The sequence below is a fragment of the Mustela lutreola genome, chromosome 12 (assembly GCF_030435805.1).
Source record: "Mustela lutreola isolate mMusLut2 chromosome 12, mMusLut2.pri, whole genome shotgun sequence".
Lineage (NCBI taxonomy): Eukaryota > Metazoa > Chordata > Mammalia > Carnivora > Mustelidae > Mustela > Mustela lutreola.
The window spans coordinates 23,488,926-23,509,271 of record NC_081301.1 but is presented as its reverse complement, the minus strand read 5'-3'; the positions used below and the strand labels follow the sequence as shown (position 1 = coordinate 23,509,271).

Sequence of the window (20,346 nt, the reverse complement as noted above, 5' to 3'; positions counted from 1 at the left end):
TATAAAAACAGGTATTTATTTATTGTATTACATGGCCAAAGCTTGGATTCTGTCTTAAATTTAACCTGTACCCATCCTAGAACCATACTAAATATCTTAAGTAACAAGAGCTTTGCTTATTGGACATTATTAACTTTATGAGATTTGGTTTCACATGGAAAATCTCAGACCTACAACTTAGTGTTTCTCTCCAAAAGCAAAGAAGTTCTAAAAATAACCACTCACTCATTACTGTACTTAAAACGTTTTATGTACATCTAATAATATTTCTTTCCTAACTTAAAATATCATTAAAACAGAATATTATCCACAATTTTGTGTTAACAGGGTCTCAATATATGTCTAAGTATTGTAAATACTTAGACAACAAAATCGCAAACAGTATTAACTATATTACATTAAAATCTGATTGTATCAGTGGGATCATAGGGACTACCTCACTGAAAAATCCTACCGTCTGTCCCTTTTCCCGTCCCCAAAAGGGAAAACAAAACAAAACAACCCTTCTTTAACAAGGCCACATAAATCCCTGGATATGACTCATCAGCAACTTGAGAAGTTCTGTGGATACTTACCCTGATATATCCGAATAGATGGCAGTATCTACAAAGTATGTTGGCAAGAGATGAAAAACCAACAGTAAGATGGCTTTGCACCCTAAGCCTTGTGTAAGCCACAGGTCTAGAACTGCAGGTACTGCTGCCCAGTATGTCCCCAGAAATGGCACTGCTCCTAGGATTGCTGCTAATGCTAAGATTAAAAGAAAAGCAACTTGACATCACCATTAAAATGATAACAAAACAGCAGAACCTAAGTACTAGCTCCTCCTACTTAAACAATTACACCAAAACAAGTTAAACAAATACAAACTCGAATTTCAAGTGCATGATAATGCCCCATTTAACTGAATTTGCTAGTTAAATTAAGGTTTGATATCTATCTCAAAAGCTGATGCTGAAAAATATGTGTCTACTTCATCAATCTCGTAAGCAACAAAACTCTATAATGTCCCACAGTTGTTATTTTGAATCAATGGTTAGTTAATATACAGTCCTACAATACTACAGTAAAGCACTGGTCAAAATTTGTACTGAGTCCAAAGCCAAATTAGAAATTAGTTTCTCAACCGCAGAGATGAATGTATATTCTTCATCTTGTTTCTTTCTAACAAAAATAAAATGTAATTTAAACAAAAATAAAAACAAAACCCTGGATGAAAGACCTTATATCAGGCAGCTGTGGATTCTAGCTCTGGTCCTACCACTAGCCAGATATGTGATCTTGGCAAACGTCTGGTTTCTCATCTCTACAGCAGGAATCCCCCTGATGTGCCTGCCTCACAAGGTCGTTATGAAACAACCACCATGTGCTCTCAGGCTGCTTGCACGTCACAGAGGGGCTTAGAGGACAGTGAAGTAGGAAAGATTAAGAATGAATTTGGAAATGTAAAAGAAGAAAGGGAGTGTGGACAAAAGGGGAAGAAATGGTGGTAGAGGGTAAATGTGGAAGGCAGATATATTTGGGAAGACAAGCAGCCACAGTACTAACAGAAGGCAAAGTGGAAGGAGAGGAGCAGAGATAATGTAGGGGAAAAAAGTAAAGGGTGGCTCTGAACCACCCTGGTGCTGACAGAATGAGGGTATTATCAGAACAGATCCTAAGGGGTATGGAGACAGCTTATGTGCCGTTGGATACATTCGTCTTGCCTGAGGGACAGTATCCTTCATGGTACAAAGCTATTTGGCCAACTCATTGCTCCCTGCCAATCAGTTCAATTCACACATTCACTGAGTGCCAAGTATGTACTAGGTGTTGTGCTAAGTGCTAGCACATTCACTCATTTAATAAAGACTTCTCACTGCTTTCTAAGTGCTGGGATCACTCCAGCTCCTGGGAATAACAGCATCAATACACATTACAAGTCATACTTCTGCTCCTATTCTAGACTAGATTAGATCTCAAAATTTAGTATTTTAAGCTTGAGGAAGATGGCATTTCCCCATGTACAGAAAATGGCTTTTCCTTAAACAGAGGACAATGGAAGTTTTGATTCTATTGTTACCTGATGGTATGAAGACAATATTGATGCCAAATATGGTATGAGTCAGCCATGTGTACAGTCCATAGAAGCCAGCCATTTTGAGGGAAGCATCAAACACCCCTCTAGAATGCCCAAAGATAAAAGGGAAAGTAAATAAACACAGCACCATATTGTGATTAGAAAAATCAGTATGTTCTGGCCTCTGACTTCATGTTTACTAAATTTCTCTGGTGAAAAAAATATCTGAAATATAACGCCTTAAAACAGCCTATTCACTGAGGTAATTCATCAACTTTCCCCTTACAAAGCACATATTTCACCGCCAAAATAAATGGAAAAAAAATTAGGCATGACTATCTTATTTCTGAGAACACAATTAAATTTTGAGAAATATAGGCTGTGGCCAGCCCTCCCCTTTGGGAAGAACAAGTGCAGGATAATGTAACTTGTACTTCGTGGGTCTTCTCTTATTAACAAAATTTTCCCACGTTCTTTCAACTCTACACCCAAGCCTGCCAAGAAACTTTTACAAATGCTATCAGAAAATGCAGGTCATTGGATGAGAATTTATGGGGGTAAAAAAAAAGTCTTCACTACCTCCCAAGTAAAATCAGAGAGGAAAATAACAAAAGGGATAAAAACAGATGCATGTAGTTGGTAATTAACAGGAATGAAGTACATGAAAATATGCAATGTCAGCTGCTTCAGCTTTGGTTTTCAGTTGGAATATTAAGGCACTCTTGGTCAGGAGGAGAAATTAGGAACTGCTTAGAGAGAGCACAAAAGCAGCAAAGTTATCCCAAAGGAAATGCAGGATTCTGCGGGGCACAGGGGAAGCATGGGCATATACTCAAGAGAGAAGGAAAAGCTGTCATTAAAAAATTACAGGCTGTGGCAGCAAAGGGGACACTGGACACATAAAAGGAAATATTGAGCTTTTCCAAAGCATCCCAAGAGATAGACCGTAAGAGCAAAGTCAAACTCCAGAACCTAGAGATTCAGTCATTTACTAGAATCCTGACACATGGCCTTAGTGACAAAGGGCTCCCCAAACTGTCAAACCTCTTTTGTCATGCTGACCAGCAGCTTGCACTCAAGAATGGAGAGCTGCCACGTGACCTCGGACAATAAAGACACAGATTAAAGTGGTATCAAAAAGGCTGAAAGGAAGGGAGAGAACCCGGAGGAAACAGAAAATACCCGAAGAGCGAATGAACGGAGGAGATAAGGGAGAAGGAAAAGTAGCCCAGCTCCAGGTTTTCAACATGAGGGGGAAAGAAGAGCAGTGTTTCAAGGGCACAGAAAAGCCCTGAATGAGAGGACGTGGAAGAAAAAGGAGTATGTTTAGTTTGGGCAATGGTAAGAAATAAGGACAGTGAAAATACCCTGGAGGTAGCTGGAAGCGAAAGACAAAGTTGATGGAGAACTTGGGACAAGAGCTTTGAGATGTGACAGAAGAGATTAATCACAGGAAAGGATAAGATACCCTCAGGGACAAGCCCACAGAAAATGGGGCAATGGGCTGTGTTCCCACGGGGAACCTAAGGACAGAGATACATGAGCCAAAGAGATAATGAAATCATACCTGCAGTTGGGAGACAATCACTAGAGTGTAGTATTCTCAGAGACCAAAAGAGAAAGAAGCTTTTGAGAAAGAGGAGATGATATTAAGGTCAAATACCCCAGGGAGATTAATAGGAATAAGGTCTTAAAAAAAAAAAAAAAAAGAAGAAGAAGTAGTACAGGGGGCCCTGGGTGGCTCAGTGGGTTAACCATCTGCCTTCGGCTCAGGTCATGATCTCAGGGTCCTGATGTCCCACATCGGGCTTCCTGCTCTCAGGGATCCTGCTTCTCCCTCTTCTCCCCGCTCATGCTCTCTCGCTGTCCCTTCTCTCTCTCTCTCAAATAAACAAAATCCTTAAAAAAATAAAAAATTTTAAGAAGCTACAGAATTTGACCAGAAGTGGGGACCTCAATGAGAAAAGATATAGATGTTTTCACCAACCTGATGTTATTCAAAAGGTTTTACCAACCTGTTATTTAAAAATTTTTATACCAAAACGAAGTTAGTATCAAAGATGCAACGAAATATCTCAACTGAATCACTCCTTTGGGTGGCAAGTAGGCAAAACTCAACCCAGAAAGGACCTCTGGTAGAAACAGCACATAGTCTTCCTTCCTCTGCCTCTGGGAATACTGACTGTTGATAACGTTCTCATTAAGGCAACTTTCAAGTAATTCTCTGAACCCTAAATGTATTAGATACTGTTCGCAGTTACTGAACATGTTCATGTAACCCAATGAGGGATGCAAAGGTGATGTACTCCCCTCAGTCGTACTGTTTATGACCTGATACACAAGCTTTCTATAAAACAGAAAGACAAATCCCCTAATAATTAACCAGGAGACAGAACGTTTTTTTAACTCCATCAGATTCCTAGCCATTTTTTCCTCCTTTTTATTGGCTTTACTGAACTATAATTTATAAACAGTCTAAAACTCACCTTTAGGTGTATTGATTCAATAGGTTTTGGCAAACATATACAGCTGCAGAACCACCGTGATAGCCAAGATGTAGAACATCTCTGTCACCTGAAAACGTTCCCTCATGCCCTGGAATAGTCTACCCCTCCCTGAACCCTGATCTCTGACACCTACTAGGTATGCTCTCTGTCACTAAGGTTTTGCCTTTTCCAGAATTTCATATGAACAGAAGAACCATACATTATGTAGTTTAAAAAAAAAAAGTGGTAAAACATACATACTAAGAAATTTGCCATTTAACCATTTTTAACTGGACAGTTCGGTAGTGTCGAGGACATTCACATCATCATACAGCTTCTGTATTTGTTTCTTCGACCTACGCCCGTATTTTGAGACTCGCTCACATTACCATCAGCAGCCTGTTTCTCATTAATTGCTGAGTAGTATTCCATTATTTGGATATGCCACAACTGGTTTATCCAATCACCAGCTGATGGCCATTTGGGCTATTTCCGGTTGGGGGCTACTGTGAATAATGTTGCTCTGAACATTCGAGCACAGGTCTTTGCATGGACATACGCTTTCACTGCTTTCCAGTTTATGTACCTAGAAATGGAAATGCTGGGTCATGTGATATGTTTTAATTCTGTAAGAAACACTCGCAATTTCTCTGATCTCTTCAATTCAAAGAAAGTGTAGAGTCCGTGGATGATCAGTCAGAAGTCATTGCCTGCTCTATTATACCACATCTCTTCAAGGGGAAAGGCTAAATTTCATACTTCTGGTCTTATAAGGGTGAGTACTGGCAGAAATAGCAACTCAACCTCAAGAAAAACTAAATGGCAATGCATCCAAAAGTCCTCCTAACTGACCCAGTGCATGCTGGGTACCCAATAAACAGTAGTTATTACCAGAGCTATTGTACTTACATTTCCTAAGAACAGTATATTTCATTGATGCTCAGAGGATTCTGATGAAGACTCTAGAAAGTTGTAGCACAAAAGCTTAGTGTCCAAATTGAGAAGGTCAGTTCAAGAGACACTATCGTTTGCTAAGGACCTCTATGGCAGGCTGAATAACAGCCCCACAAAAGTATCCACATCCTAATGCCCAGGCCCTGGGAATGTGTTACCCTATATGGCAAATGGGACTTTGCAGATGGGATTAAGCTAAGCACTGTGAGATTAGGAGGATTATTCTAGATTACTGGTGAGGCCCCATGTAATCACAGAAGTCCTTATAAGAAGAAGGTGACTCTGATATAAGACAGTGGTGATGGAGGTACAAATTGTGAATATATTAAAACCACTGAACTGTACACTTTAAAATGATTAAAATGGTGAATTTCATCTCAATAAAAACAATTTATAAAAAGAGGGAAGCAGGAGAGTCAGAGCTAGAGGAGACATGAGGACAAAAGCAGAGGCCAGAGAGAAAGAGACATTTGAAAATGCTACACTGCTGGCTTTGAACATGGAGAGAGGACCATGAGCCAAGGAATGCAGGCAGCCTCCAGAAACTGGAAAGGGCAAGGAAACAGATTCTCCCTTAAAGCTTCCAGAAAGAACACAGCCCTGTTGACACCCTGTATTCTAGGACTTCTGACCTCCAGAACTGTCAGATAAAAAAAGCTCTGTGTGGTTTAAGCCACGAAGCTTATGGCCATGTTCTAGCTACAATCAAAAATGAACACAACCCACTACCTGCCAAGCACTGAGCTACATGCTTTGCCTATGTGGTTCCACTGACTGCTTGTGGGATCCTCTCATTCATCTAGAGAAGAGAGTCTTGGTCAAAGATCAGATAAATCTGTTAAACTGAAAGTGCATATCCACTTTTCTTTAAAAAAGGGAAAAAAAAGAAAAAAGAAGAGAAGAAAGCTCAAAATGAGTGCAGGGGCCTAGGGGAATGGAACTGAGCTATTTTCAGTTAAAAGGCAAGAAAACTCTTCTGGATATTGTTGGATGTGGGTACTAGATCGCTCTGGTATTTTAACTCCCAGTCAAGGCACCCAACTCACTAAAGGTCAAGATGTTGGATAAAGATTTTTGGTATTCTTTTGGTATTTTTGGTATTCAGATTCCTATTAAGTATTACTAAGATATTCACCTGCAGGCCAAACATATACCCGATGGTCCTCAAAGTCAAGACATCACCAAGAGAAGCCTGAGGAGCTGTATGACATCTGGTTCTGGTCACAGCCATCATTCTATAGTGACTATTCTAGCTGACCACTTCCAAGAGGAATGGGGCTCAGTACACCCATGCTGAGACAAACTGGGGCCCTATTCACCCTATTAGAGTGAAATGTTCTGGAAGACTTACATGAAGATGGGGGAAAGGAACAACAAGAGGTGTGACAAGGCACACACAGTGCCTACAGTGTGTGCACCCACATCCTACTAGCACAACTCTATGGCAAGCTCTGTGACCCACTGCGGCACCAGGGGGCTGGGCTTTTACTGAACTGGGTGCCTAGGCGGGGAGCTAGTAGAACAGACTGAAGCAGTACAGATCCAGTAATTTCAAGAGGGGCTCGTACTGCCTTTTTACTTAGAAGAATTCAGGCCTTCATTTTGAGCCTTTTTTTTTTTTTTTTTTGCCTTTGTTTAAAAAAAAACAAAAAAAAAAACCTGAACACTCTCAGTTTAAAACATTCTCTTGCTATCTGACCCGAGGTCTCTTTTCTGGATGAATGAGGGGACCCAAGAGGAAATCAATGAAATAAACTATGCAAAGCATATAACTAACTCAGTGTTCGGTGCCCAGCGGGTGCTCAGAAATGTCAGGTAGAGGATGGATGAAAGAAGGGACAGGACTGGAGCCATGGGCCCAGAAGTTAGGAGACTCCGAGAGCTAATAAATGAGACGAAAGGAGTGGTAGTGAGAAAGGCAACAGTCAAGAATGCAGTAATACATGAGAAATGTTAATGAAGGCAAACAGGATGTGGATTCTGCAGCAAGAATACAGAAATCAGAGTCACACAAGACCTGAAAGAGCTCTGGTTCTGTCACCAGCTGCTCTGGAATCCCAGTTCTGTCACTGGTTAGTGGCCTGATCTCCAAAACTGTAACGCTTCCCTGAGGTTCACTTTGCTTCACCGTAAAACAGAGGTAACAGAGACAAGCATTCACTTCCTAATGTTACTATGAAGATTAATGATGCGACTAAAGTGATAAGCTTAGTGACTGGTGCACAGGAGGCAGGCACTTAAGTTTGTGCTATTAGAGAATTGTGTCATTATTACCAATTAGCATTTTAGTAAGGTTAAAAACAATGCACATAGTAACTTTCTTTTTTTTCCTTGCAGTTTTTGGAGGTATTCCAATTTTTGCTGTGTGCCAAAGAGATATGGGATATGGCAAAGCTGGGAGTAGAAGAAGCATACAACAAAGTCTTAGATTAATTATTTTAAATTGTAAGGTGCTGGTGAAGCTGCATGAACAAAACCCCAAAATACAGTGTATATAATGACTGATCTCTCAGGTTCTTTGGAACCTAAAATTCAGGGACTGCTAGGAATTGTTCATTCCTATAACCAAATACAACTTTATCTGGCACATAACTAATGGCATGCTCAATACAGTTTGAATGGGTTGCCAGAAATCACTAGTTTAATCAAAGAGTATTTGTTCTTATAATCACACCAATGATAGATCATTTTCCCATTTCATTCACTCATTGATATCAACCCATTCATCAACACTTTTTTGGATACTCAAAATTCAGTGAGCATTTTCCTATCTTGTCATCAAAGAAACTAAGATACACTTCATCCAATCTCTTGCAAAAATCACAAAAGTAGACTTGAGGCATTTTTTAAGGGTGGTTACATTTGATTTGTGCTGCACGAACGCATGGTGCCATTGCAAGTTACTCCTCCCTTTATAACTGTTCACAACCTAATGATCAAGGAGAGGGAGAAGCAGGCTCTCCACTGAGTAAGGAGCACGATGCAGGACTCGATCCCACGACTAGGGGAACATGACCCAAGCTGAAAGTGTCCCTCAAATTAATAAATAAATCTTAAAAAAAAAAAAAAAATGCCTGGGGTACCTGGGTGGCTCAGTCAGCTAACTATCTGCCTTCAGCCCAGGTCATCACGATCCCAGAGTCCTGAGATCTAGCCCCACATAGGACTCCCTGCTCAGCAGGGAGTCTGCTTCTCTCTCTGCCCCTCCCCCTGCTTGTGCTCTCTTTAATAAATAAATACTTTTTAAAAATCTTTTTTTTTTTTTTTTTTTTTTTTAAAGATTTTATTTATTTATTTGAAGGACAGAGGTCACAAGTAGGCAGAGATGCAGGCAGAAAGAGAGAGAGATAGGGAAGCAGGCTTCCTGCGGAGCAGGGAGCCCGATGCGGGGCTCGATCCCAGGACCCTGAGATCATGACCCGAGCCGAAGGCAGCAGCCCAAACCACTGAGCCACCCAGGCGCCCCTTAAAAATCTTTTTTAAAAAATGCCTGGCTAGGTTAGGATTTAATGCTTAACCAGCTTTTTCCTTACCCTTTACAAACTGAACTCTAAGATGACACTTAACTCTTTTATAAGCTAGCTAATATCTCAGCTCTCTCATTTCTGACCAAAAGGGTGTTCTTGTGGGGAGAGATGGCAAAGAAGCTTGAAAAAGCGGGGGCGGGGGGGGGGGGTGTTGTTACTTTTCTAAATAAGTGAAAACTGGCCAGACAACCCATGATTTGATCAGATGACCTGGATTAATGGAATGAGATTGAAGCAAGGAGGGGTTTGGGGAGAATGATAAGCCACAGTCAAGAAGCTCTACGCCCTGTGAGAACACCAGGCTCCAGACCATAGACAGGCAGACTGCACGTGTCTAAGGAAAAAGAAAAGAGCCCCAAATCAAATTTCATCTATTCCCAATACTTTCTTACACTGGTTCTCCCTTCTTTTCTTTCTAAAGATCAGACAGAAAGACTATCAGATTATTATTCCCTCAGGAAACAGCCATGAGCATGACCTTACCAGTGTTCTACACTCACTGCAATATACTGTCCCTCCGAGAAGGCTAGGTAGTAGACAGGGCAGGCCAGCTTCCAGAAACACAGCAGATAAAATTACCAATTGGGTAAAGGTATCTTCACTACTACCTAACCTCTCTTGAAAAGTTACATCTCCTTCCATTTCCTGGTTCATCTTCCCCAAAGACCCAGCTCTATGGTGAAATGTACAGAAACCCAGATGACACTGGATTTCCCCATTGCAGAGGGGAATGGTCACGCAGCACGAGCAGACCTAGCACGCTGCTGAGGAGCACAGAGAGGCTGCTTCTGTGGAAGCCTTCCGTCCCCACTGGAAAAACAGTGAGTCATTCTCACACACTGAAGCATAAAACAGTGACATCACATTCAATCAACTGGAGTCTTTGGCAGTAGAAATATTAATTCAATATTTTTATACATTAAGACATGATTTTGTGTCTTTGACAGTGCCCAATGATCATGGATGCTCACTCTAGTGCTAACTAAAAAACTAACAAGGGGCTGTTTCAATCATATAGACAAATAGCAAACATTTGTACCTTAATACTAATTATAAGGCTATTAAAATTAATTTAACAACTTTTAGAGCAGCACAATGGGAAACTAAATACAAGCCAAATAAAGGTTTAAGATTATTAAACTGATCTATAATTGAGTAGTTTAAAAAGGCATTATTTTTATTGAGTGGGTTATTATTTAAGAACCTCAGTTAATCTGACTTTCCCAAGTATGCTTTTTCTCTATTCCACTGTTCGGAGAGTTATCTCTTCAAATAAATGAAAATATATTTTCTTACAGCTTTAAACTCTTCCTTATACATTTTTAATTTAAACAGATGCTTATAACCTTAAATTCATGAGAATTTCTTTCCAATGAATATTTAATTCGTTCAAAGTCAAAAATGGAAATACTGATTTACTGAATGAGCGACAGTGATTTTTTTAAATCCAAATACTTTTAATTCTCCAGAGTTGGGGGGGAAAGGTGAGAAGCACATTCACGTTCCAGAAAAAAAAAAAAAAGGAAAAGAAAAAAGAGATCTCACAGCACATACATTCTCCCATCCAATTCATAAGTAGGACTCCCACCCACTGGCACTGAAAAGCTGTATTCCCACAAGCAAGAGCCATACCCGTGTGCATGCACTCATGTGAAAATATCACACACACTAAATTGCACGGAGGCCGTGACAACATGCAACTTAGTAATGTGCAATATCTCCACCAGAGCAGGCAGAATGGGAGCATCAGGGGAGAAGGGTGTGATGCAAACATTCAGGATACAACATGCTCTCCAGGGACGAGAATGGTTTGGGGATAAGGGATACATGCCACTAACATAAAAATTCATGAAATGAAAACCCAAATGAATACACAAACATATCCAATTTAGAAAAAACATTTACTTATTCAGAACTGAAAATCGTAACTGAGATTCAAAAATTGAACAGGACGGTGATCATAAAATAGCCACATATTTCAGAAGGCAAAGCTTCAGGAGCCAAGACACTTTGGCTGCCTGGCCATGCAGTTAACCCCCAATTTTAATTCCACTTTCAACTTATTGATGGGTCATATAAAACGAGTTGAATGATTTTCACTTGACCACAACAGTAACGACGACTAATGGCTCATGTTTATGGAGGCTGATCACAGGTTAAATTGCACTCTCAGGACTTTATAATAACATTTTCATAATCATGTGTATAATATTTTTCCTCTTAAAATCTTTGTCCATGAAGAAACATTCCATCTTGAACACAATCCTTCAGAATGAAAAATCTGACAAGTGCTTGAGAACTAGAGCTCATTGTTATCTTACATACATGAGAAGGTTTTTCAGAGATATCTGTGTAAAACCTGTCCGTTTTAGGTCTTGAATTTGACCCAGTAAAGAAAGAGACAAAAAGCACTTGGACCGCTAAAAATTATCTTGAGTTAAAATCTTTAATTTACATAACTGTGGTTACACATTTGATCCAGACAAGTCATCTGGTCTGTACTGTATTTCTCAGTTTTGACAACTGTTAAGATTATAATTCTGGTACTAAGGGTTTAGACATCTTCTTATATCAAAAATATGACAAAAATGAATGGTTTTGATACCAGTATCCTTTGGAACCAAGACATAGCCTATGCTATAGTGCATAATTAGTGTGTACAATCCCAAGAAGATAAGGCAAATCTAATTTGTGAAAAGGCACATATGTATTTCCTCTCCCTATAGATGACCATACTGGTTCTAACCTCAAATTTCCTTGATGAGCCAAAGACCTGAATTTCTAGCTGCCAGCCTCATGTGTCCATTTGAATACTCCCAACACTGCCACAAATTAAACTGTAATCTTCTGCCCCAACCAGGTCCTCCTGGAAGAAGGCACCATGGTATACCAGACGGATATGTGCTTACTTGCTTGCTGGCTTTTTAAAAAAAAATGTATTTTTAAGTAAACTCTATATTCAACGGTGGGGCGCAAACTCACAATACCAAAATCAAGAGTCACATGTTCCACCAACCGAGCCAGCCAGGTGCCTAGAATATGTCCTTTCAATCAGCTGGACCTAGGTACAAATCACAGCTCTGCTTACCAATTCCAAGCAATCATGACATTAAATAACTAAGTTTGAAACAAAGGAGCTGGCATATTTGCTATAAAAACAAAATGGTTCACTCTAAGAAAGCAGAACAAGAGAAAATCCAAGAACCATGATTTGAAAACAGAAAAGCTTTTGTGAGAGTAAGAGTCAGTATTAATAAAGGTTATTTCAGGAAAAGGAAGTAACTCTCTTGAGGTTCTTAATGGGACAAGATAGATATTTTTCTGTAAGGCTTAGCTTTAGTCACATTGAATAAAGGATTCTGCCAACCTTTGACATAGTTGATTCAATAGTTTCAGCCTATTGGGAAATAGGTTATTTTTCTTTTTGGTTGAGTTATTTACATAAACTTCTCTGAGTCAGATAAGGTCATTTAGGTAAACTGACATGAATTTATTACTAGGGTTTTCAACATTTGATTTACTCAATAAAGATGATACCCAATGACCATATACGCTAGAGCCAACAGGTGTCCTCCCTGAAGACAGCTTCACCCTGAAAACTGTTATATTAGATAATAAACTCCAAAACTTGGAATTTTTACATAGAGGGCCCCACATGGATATCCAAGAGCACCACAGAGGATAAGGGCATTTTTAAAAATTCTATCTGATGGCCAATAAAGGAAGCAAGACATTGATGAAGACTTTACCCAGGCCTTGCTAGTAGGAAAAAGAAAGATAACCCAGCAAATTTTCTAGAGAGAATGTACTTTAGCAACATGCATGCTATTTGAATGTAACTGAGGGTTTTCCAGAGACAAAGTGGTATCCTCAACCAGTTGTTAAATGAACACAATGAAGAAATAAGCCAAGATCAGTCAGACAGAATTATCAGGTCAAATCAAGATTTCTATAAAAGACTAGTTGCAAGCAATGCTATTTCTTAAAAGTAAGTGGAAAAATAAATGCCAGCCAAAGATTCACTATTCAAGATAAGTTTAAGACCATTTAGCAAGCAACTTACTAGAAAAAGAAGCTTTGATGGATAACATGGGGATTTAATTTAGACAACTATTCGTAAGCAGTAAAAATACAGTAGAATACGGGCGCCTGGGTGGCTCAGTGGGTTAAGCCGCTGCCTTCGGCTCAGGTCACGATCTCAGGGTCCTGGGATCGAGTCCCATATCGGGCTCTCTGCTCAGCAGGGAGCCTGCTTCCCTCTCTCTCTCTGCCTGCCTCTCTCTCCATCTACTTGTGATCTCTCTCTGTCAAATAAATAAATAAAATCTTAAAAAAAAAAAATACAGTAGAATCCTAATGAGCTAAAAGCAATGAGAGACAAGGGTGGGGAAGGAGCTGAGATAGGCCTGGGCTGCAAGGGCCTTTCCCTATCCAAAATGACAAAGATGAAAGGCAGGGTTGTGGGGGGTGGGGGTGGGGATAGCCAATGACTTGGGAAGAGCATATGAAGAAAAAAAGGTAAAGAATATCTCATTCAGAAGCCAAGCTTGCACAACAGGACAGAAGTTTCTGGCCAGAACTTGTGAGATACACACATAGCCTGTGACTTGAAAATAACCAGAAACTTTGATTTTCCAGTATCCGATCTACCCTCATGCAAATGGACAGCCTGGCTACAGAGGAAGAGAGGAAGAAACAGAAAGACCGTCTGCTGCCCTTGCCTGGGCACAGCTGCAGGGCCTGAGAACAGGAAGGTGCCCGGAGAAGGGGAGGTGTATGTGTGTGACAGAGGGGCTCTCCCCAGCAAGTGACATGAAGACAGGAGCTGCAGCTAGAGCAGAAGCCTACAGCGGGGGAAAGCCGTAACTCACAGCACTGACAGCAGGAAACTGAAATTGAATTTTTTTCCTATCAACACTGGCATTGCTCACATTACTCTCTCAAAAGAAAAATATCTGAAAATACCAGGTCCGCCAACCGATTTAATAACACCGAATGTTATCTGAAAGGCTCGCGACAGAAAATAGGCTTCTCACAGACAGCAGTTTCTGATGGAAAGAAGAAGAGCATACATCTTCTCCCTACCTGATAGCTTCTTCCACAGACTGGCCAATAATATTAGAAGAAGGACCTGGCTGAGAGAGTGGTGTCAGGCTTATCACCCACTTCACTGGCTTGTAGTACTCATCGCTGGAACTTAATAGATAAAATAGTGTGGTCAGGAAAATTATCTGCAAAACAAAGGATAGTATCTCCTAAAAAATCACATTTGGAACTTACAGGAAGGAAGCGTAAATGGAACCACAATGTGCTTTACTGTGGAAGGAGAGGTATCACGCGCTTATCTACCTGTACATACCAGAGACAGCACGAAATTGAGAAGGGCGGTCCCACTGTAGAAGAGGATGGTCAGCAGCGTCGTGACAGTGGTGAAAAGCAGGCTCACGTTCCGGCTCATGACCATCCACAGAGACTCTAAGATCTGATGGAGACGGAAAGCCAAACATCAGGACGAATCCTCCAGAAAGAAGGTTCTACAGCTCTGGGCTGTGCTTTTTACTACAAGCGTGTGAGTATCAGAAACTGAAAATAACTGAAAAGAAAAAATCATCTGAAAGCATGTGAACATTGAATAGTAAGGAAAATGGTTGGGAAATATGATATGGTGAACCTATCTCCAAATCATATTAGGTAGCCATTAAAGATAGCTCTATTATAACACAGAAAAACATTTTCCGATATACTGCAAGGTTATTTAAAAAGCAGAAAATAAAAACTTTATATGTAGCATGATACATATAACTCTGTAAAAATGATATTTATAGGAAAAATACCTACAGGAAAATATTCCAGAATGCAACCTGTAGAGGATCACAAGTGCAGACCATGAAAATTCTAGTATTTGTCTTATTAGCTGCCTCCCCCTGCCTTGCCACCTCCAACTTAGATTCACCTACAAACACAAAAGCATCACATGGATGATTTCCCTAAAATCATAATAAAAGAAATGATCAGATAGGTCAAGGACAGAACTCTGCAGCTGAAAATCTTTCTTCAGATAGATGATGACCCTTATATCAAGACTTAATAGTGTTCATTTAATCCATCACCTGCAAATTCACTAGAACCAGTTATTAAAAGTTATTAATTCCTACTAAATATTACTAAAAGAAGATGTACAATATTAATGGCACGCCTGTATGTTTTCATTTCCTATCGCCTCATAAACTTAAATTCCCTCATGATAACATCTGTTCCCTGTGACAGAAGCAAAACAGATGATATGATCTTTATTGTAAAGAGAGACAAACCAAAGCTCAGAGATTTTTTAAAACTTGCCCAAGGGCCTTGGAGCTAGTAAGTGGAACTAGAGCTGGGACCAGAAATCTAATGTCTGATTTTATTTTGGTGTGCCCTTTCCAAAACAGCAGTTCTGCTTTTTGTCATATGTGCAAATTATACCATCTGTTCTATGAAAGGCCTACCCATTCCTTTCCTATCTCAAATGTACCATTTATAAAGGCATATTTTGTTGTCTCTGGTGGTTCTTGCAAAGCTCAGCTCAGTCTTCATGGAAGAGCTTTTGCAGGCTGATTTCATTTACAATAACTCCTTACAGAAAATCTTGAAAATTCTTTGCAGTACTTACAAAAATATGCATGACTGACCATTTGACCTTGTGGGATAAAGAATGAATGAATAACACCACTGATTACAAGAAACAAATCAACAATGCCCTTACTTGTGATTTTTACATGCATTTTTTGAGGGCTTCTGTCATTTTGGAATTTTTATCAAAAAAATTTTAAATACTTTCTGGGTCACACTGATAGGAAATACTCTGTGGTGATTCTTAAAAAATTAGCTGAATACATTAATTGTAGACTGCCAGTTCTCCAACAACAATCAAGTAACCTTTCTGTGTACCCAAGGGGATTAAGCAGAAAGGCTCAGAATGTGAAAGCTGTTGTCTATTACAAGTATGAAGGCAGGAATAAAAAATTTGATCAAGGGTTGACCTCGACACCTTAAGATTTTTTTCTGATGAAATAGGTAGTAATATTAAGAATGTGATTGTTTGGGATGCCTGGGTGGCTCAGTTGGTTGAGCAGCTGCCTTCGGCTCAGGTCATGATCCCAACGTCCTGGGATAGAGTCCCACATCGGGCTCCTTGCTCGGCGAGGAGCCTGCTTCTCCCTCTGCCTCTGCCTGCCATTCTGTCTGCCTGTGCTTGCTCTCTCTCCCTCTCTCTCTCTGACAAATAAATTTAAAAAATCTTAAAAAAAAAAAAAAAAAGAATGTTATTGTTTTATACTCTGTAAGAATGTGTGCTGATAATTTGGATGATGTACAAAAATCAGTGAACCAGTATTCTAAATGACCAGTGCATATCACAAAAACATGCAAGAGTAAAACGCTGATTTCTAACAAGACACATCAATAGGCTTTAATATAATACAGTGCAAAAAATTTACTGATATGGTTTCAAATTCCACACTGCAACTAACCTTTAAGAAATACCATTTGTTGAGTTTTGGTGTAGTATGAAAGAAGAACCACAATTATCTGAAAAGGCTATTAAAAGACTCTCCTCTTTTCCAACTACATATCCGTATGAGGCTAGATTTTGTTCATATATTTCAATCAAAACAATATATTCCGACTGACTGAATATAGAAGCAAGTGTGAGAATCCAGACATTAAACAGATTTGCAAAAATATAAAAGAAAGCCACCCTTCTCACTAAATTATTTTTTGTTTTAGAGATGCCCGGTGTCTCAATCAGGTAAGTATCTGCCTTCGGCTCAGGTCGTGATTCTAGGGTCCCAGGATTGAGGCCTGTATCAGGCTCCTTGCTTAGTGGGGAGCCTGATTCTCCCTCTGCCTGATGCTCCCTGCTTGTGCTCTCTCTCTCTATGACAAATAAATAAATAAAATCTTTAAAAAAAACTATTTTGGGGGGCACCTGGGTGGCTCAGTGGGTTGGGTCCTCTGCCTTTCGCTTAAGTCATGATCCCAGGTCCTGGGATCGAGCCCCGCATTGGGCTCTCTGCTCAGCGGGGAGCCTGCTTCCTCCTCTCTCTCTGCCTGCTTCTCTGCCTACTTGTGATCTCCATCTGTCACATAAATAAAATCTTTTTAAAAAATAAATAATAAATATCTGAGAGAATACATATATTAAAAAATTATTTTTTGTTTTGGAAAAAGGTTGCTTTCCAGATGTAAGAAATGTGTTACATTAATATGTAATGTTATTTTTAGTGAATTAATATATATTTTTAAAGTTCTCAGTTTTAACTGCTGATACAATAATAATCAACAGAACCCACAAAAGCAAATACTCTGGAATCTTCAGACCAAAAAGTTTCATGGCCATCGGACTAGAGGAAACAGGGAGGGGACTATCAAAACCATAAAGTCTTAGAACTGAAGGACATGAATTTCTAGATTTAATTCCAAACTGCGACAGCTATATTAAGTGCATGTGAGGAAGGGCAAGTGTGAGCGCAGGGACGGGGGCAGGCGGGGGGCAGAACCAAAGGAGTTATAAGAAAACCCCAAAAGTGGTGTAAGAAAGCATGGGAGCATGGGGAGATTTCAAAATCACATCTTCATCTTCATCTTCCATATCAGGAAGCCAAAATATAATACCAAAATTGTAAAACCAAGAAAGATCAACAGGTTATTTTGGAAATTTAGAGGTAAATATCCAAAGAAAGCTAAAAGAATTGACAGCTGTTTCTAGAAAATGAGACTGAAATGGGGAAGCACAAAGCAGGTTAATGTTATTTTTTGCTAAAAAAAAAATATTTTTGACTCTCCACTATCATCATCTATTAGTTTAATAAAAATTAAATTAAAAAAAATCTAGCATTGCAGGGCACGGGCTAGCTTGGTTGGTACTGTCTGACTCCCGACCTCAGGGTTTTGAGTCTGAGCCCTGCTTTGGTGGTAGAGCTTACTTAAAAATTTAAAAAAAAAAAAAAAAAAAAAAAAATCTAGCATTGCAAACTTCAACTTTTGTTAGGCTGATGAAAGTCATGAGTCTATTCACAAGAAAACTCCTCTCAGTGAAAAGCCACATGCCAAGACATGTTTACAAAACACGCTGTGGGACCAAGAGTGGTCCCTTGCTGCCTTTGACCCCTTGGCACACAAGGCAGAGGCGGGTGGTACGTGGCAGGTGGTACTGGCTGAAGAACATCCAGTCTCTCTAATGTAAAGGGAACCATATCACCATCTACCAAAGACCCTGCCCACCAAAAGGCCGTTTTCTCTCCAGCGTTCCATCCTGGAGACTTTCTAGTCAGCCTAAGAGGACGGGGTACTTGTATCTCAGAATGAGAGTCTACAACACTGCACACTCGCTTCCTGACTCAGCACTGCCCAGTGACTCTTCAGCCACCAGGGAACTACTTACCCTGAGGCCTATGGCCTGTGGACATCCTTCTAGTGCATTTAGAACTCTCAAAATTGTAAATGTCATGGCATTAAAAACAGGGTAACCAAAGGCTTCTGAGGGTGTGGGGAAAACTGGAAGTTAGAATTTCTATTTTTATTTCTAAGTCCAGTTAAACTAAAAATACTACTTCTTACCGAAAGAAATGTCTCAATGTTCTCGTGAACAAAGGAAGCGATATCCTGCCAGTCCAGGATGTCTCCCAGCCAGCTATTCTGACGACTTATATGCATCTTCTGTCCTTTGTGCCTTCCAGAGTGCGTTACGTTCTACGGAACAAAATGGTTCAGATGTGACATCTCCATCTTCGGCCAAAACAGGAAAAGTATAAATACCCCATTTCGGTTTAGATCCACTTGGGCACTTTAATAGTTACTAAAGGGTGAAAAATTTTGCATTATTTAAGAAATCAACTAAGAACTCCACCTAAAGACCTGAACTGTATTTTTCTGTTTACCTTCTCAGTACTATGTGTTAGCCTAGCTCAAATGGTCTCTTCCTAAATACAGCTGTGAACACACTTTATCCCTCAATTTGTACCACTGTACACCAACACGGCATTTACTCTCTTTTTTCTTTTCAACCCTCTACCTTTTTGGGGGGTCTACCACTTTGCTTTTTTCCTCCTTTCCTCATCTCCCTTATCAGTCTTCCACACAAGATAAAAACAGCAAGAGGAGAGAACATACAGGACACCTAAAACTAATACAATGTTATATGTCAATTATATCTCAACAAAGCAGGGAAAGATGAAGAAGAAACAAGAACAGGGAGCAAACCAAACTCTATATGGAAGACAATTACAATGACAAGAACGCAGGAATAATTAAATTTGGAAGAGATATGAATAAACAAAGTGACTAGTGAGGTTAACATTTAGAAACCGAAGTAGTTTCTTAATATTTTGTTTGCATTCTGACACTTTTGCTAACAGTACGTGATACCACTCTTCATTATGCAATGAAGACTTCAGGTCCTAGTAAAAGACATAAAGAAAGGAATATATCTGCCTGCTTATAAATCTATGCTTTTAAAACACTGACCTTCCTGGACTATAAAATGAAGCTTTTTAAAGGAGGTGAGGGATAGAAAATGCTGTTTGTAACCAGAAGCCCCAGAATTAGCAGAGGAAAAAGACACCTTTCCAATCGACCAGTTCTTCAGCAAATAACTGTATAATAGTTACAAATTCTACAACCAGTTTTAACCTCCACTCTGAAACTCAGAAAAACAAACACTGTTCCCTCAATTCGTCCCAGGGGAAGAATAAAAACTGGTCACTGAGCAACAAATTCAAATTTGAAATTGAGGGCGCCTGGGTGGCTCAGTGGGTTAAGCCGCTGCCTTTGGCTCAGGTCATGATCTCAGGGTCCTGGGATCGAGTCCCGCATCGGGCTCTCTGTTCAGCAGGGAGCCTGCTTCCCTCTCTCTCTCTCTGCCTGCCTCTCCGACTACTTGTGATTTCTCTCTGTCAAATAAATAAATAAAATCTTAAAAAAAAAAAAAAAAATTTGAAATTGAGCTTTCCTCCCTTCCACCCCAAGTGAAGAAGTTGATCTATACATGCTCCTCTCCTTACTGCCAACCCTGTGAAAACTGACCACCAACTTGTCTGGTTCTCTACCTCCTTCCCCACTGGACAGTCATCTCCCACAGCCCTGCTCCTGGAGGCCCACAGGCCCTGCCAACCCCGTGTACGGCATGACCCCACACAACCAGCTGCTCTCAAAACCAGCATTTTTATGTTTAGTGGAAAATGGTATTATTTTCCATCATAATTTCTGAAGTAAGGGTATATCAGCACAAGTAACAGGTAAAGGTGATTAAAAATCGAGTTCTCCAAACTTTCAGATCTATTCT

At 39.9% G+C, this 20,346-nt stretch overlaps 1 protein-coding gene and 1 long non-coding RNA gene across 4 annotated transcripts in view; both read right to left on the bottom strand.

The window, feature by feature from the left end:
- The window catches only part of TMEM245 (transmembrane protein 245), a 94,423-nt gene that overhangs the window by 15,106 nt on the left and 58,971 nt on the right, over positions 1–20,346 (bottom strand). For 2 of the 3 annotated variants that reach the window (XM_059141677.1, XM_059141678.1), the window contains 5 exons: positions 18,624–18,755; positions 14,386–14,508; positions 14,112–14,257; positions 2,063–2,163; positions 576–750 (listed from right to left, as the gene is read on the bottom strand). In XM_059141677.1, the coding sequence (XP_058997660.1) occupies positions 576–750; positions 2,063–2,163; positions 14,112–14,257; positions 14,386–14,508; positions 18,624–18,755 (677 nt within the window). The remainder of the gene's footprint in view (positions 1–575; positions 751–2,062; positions 2,164–14,111; positions 14,258–14,385; positions 14,509–18,623; positions 18,756–20,346) is intronic. The other variant, XM_059141679.1, reaches the window with a different exon arrangement.
- LOC131812322 (uncharacterized) lies at positions 4,778–8,746 on the bottom strand. The gene is made up of 2 exons (XR_009346304.1): positions 8,489–8,746; positions 4,778–8,458 (listed from the first exon to the last, which is right to left on the bottom strand). It is a non-coding gene; the product is annotated as an uncharacterized LOC131812322 (long non-coding RNA).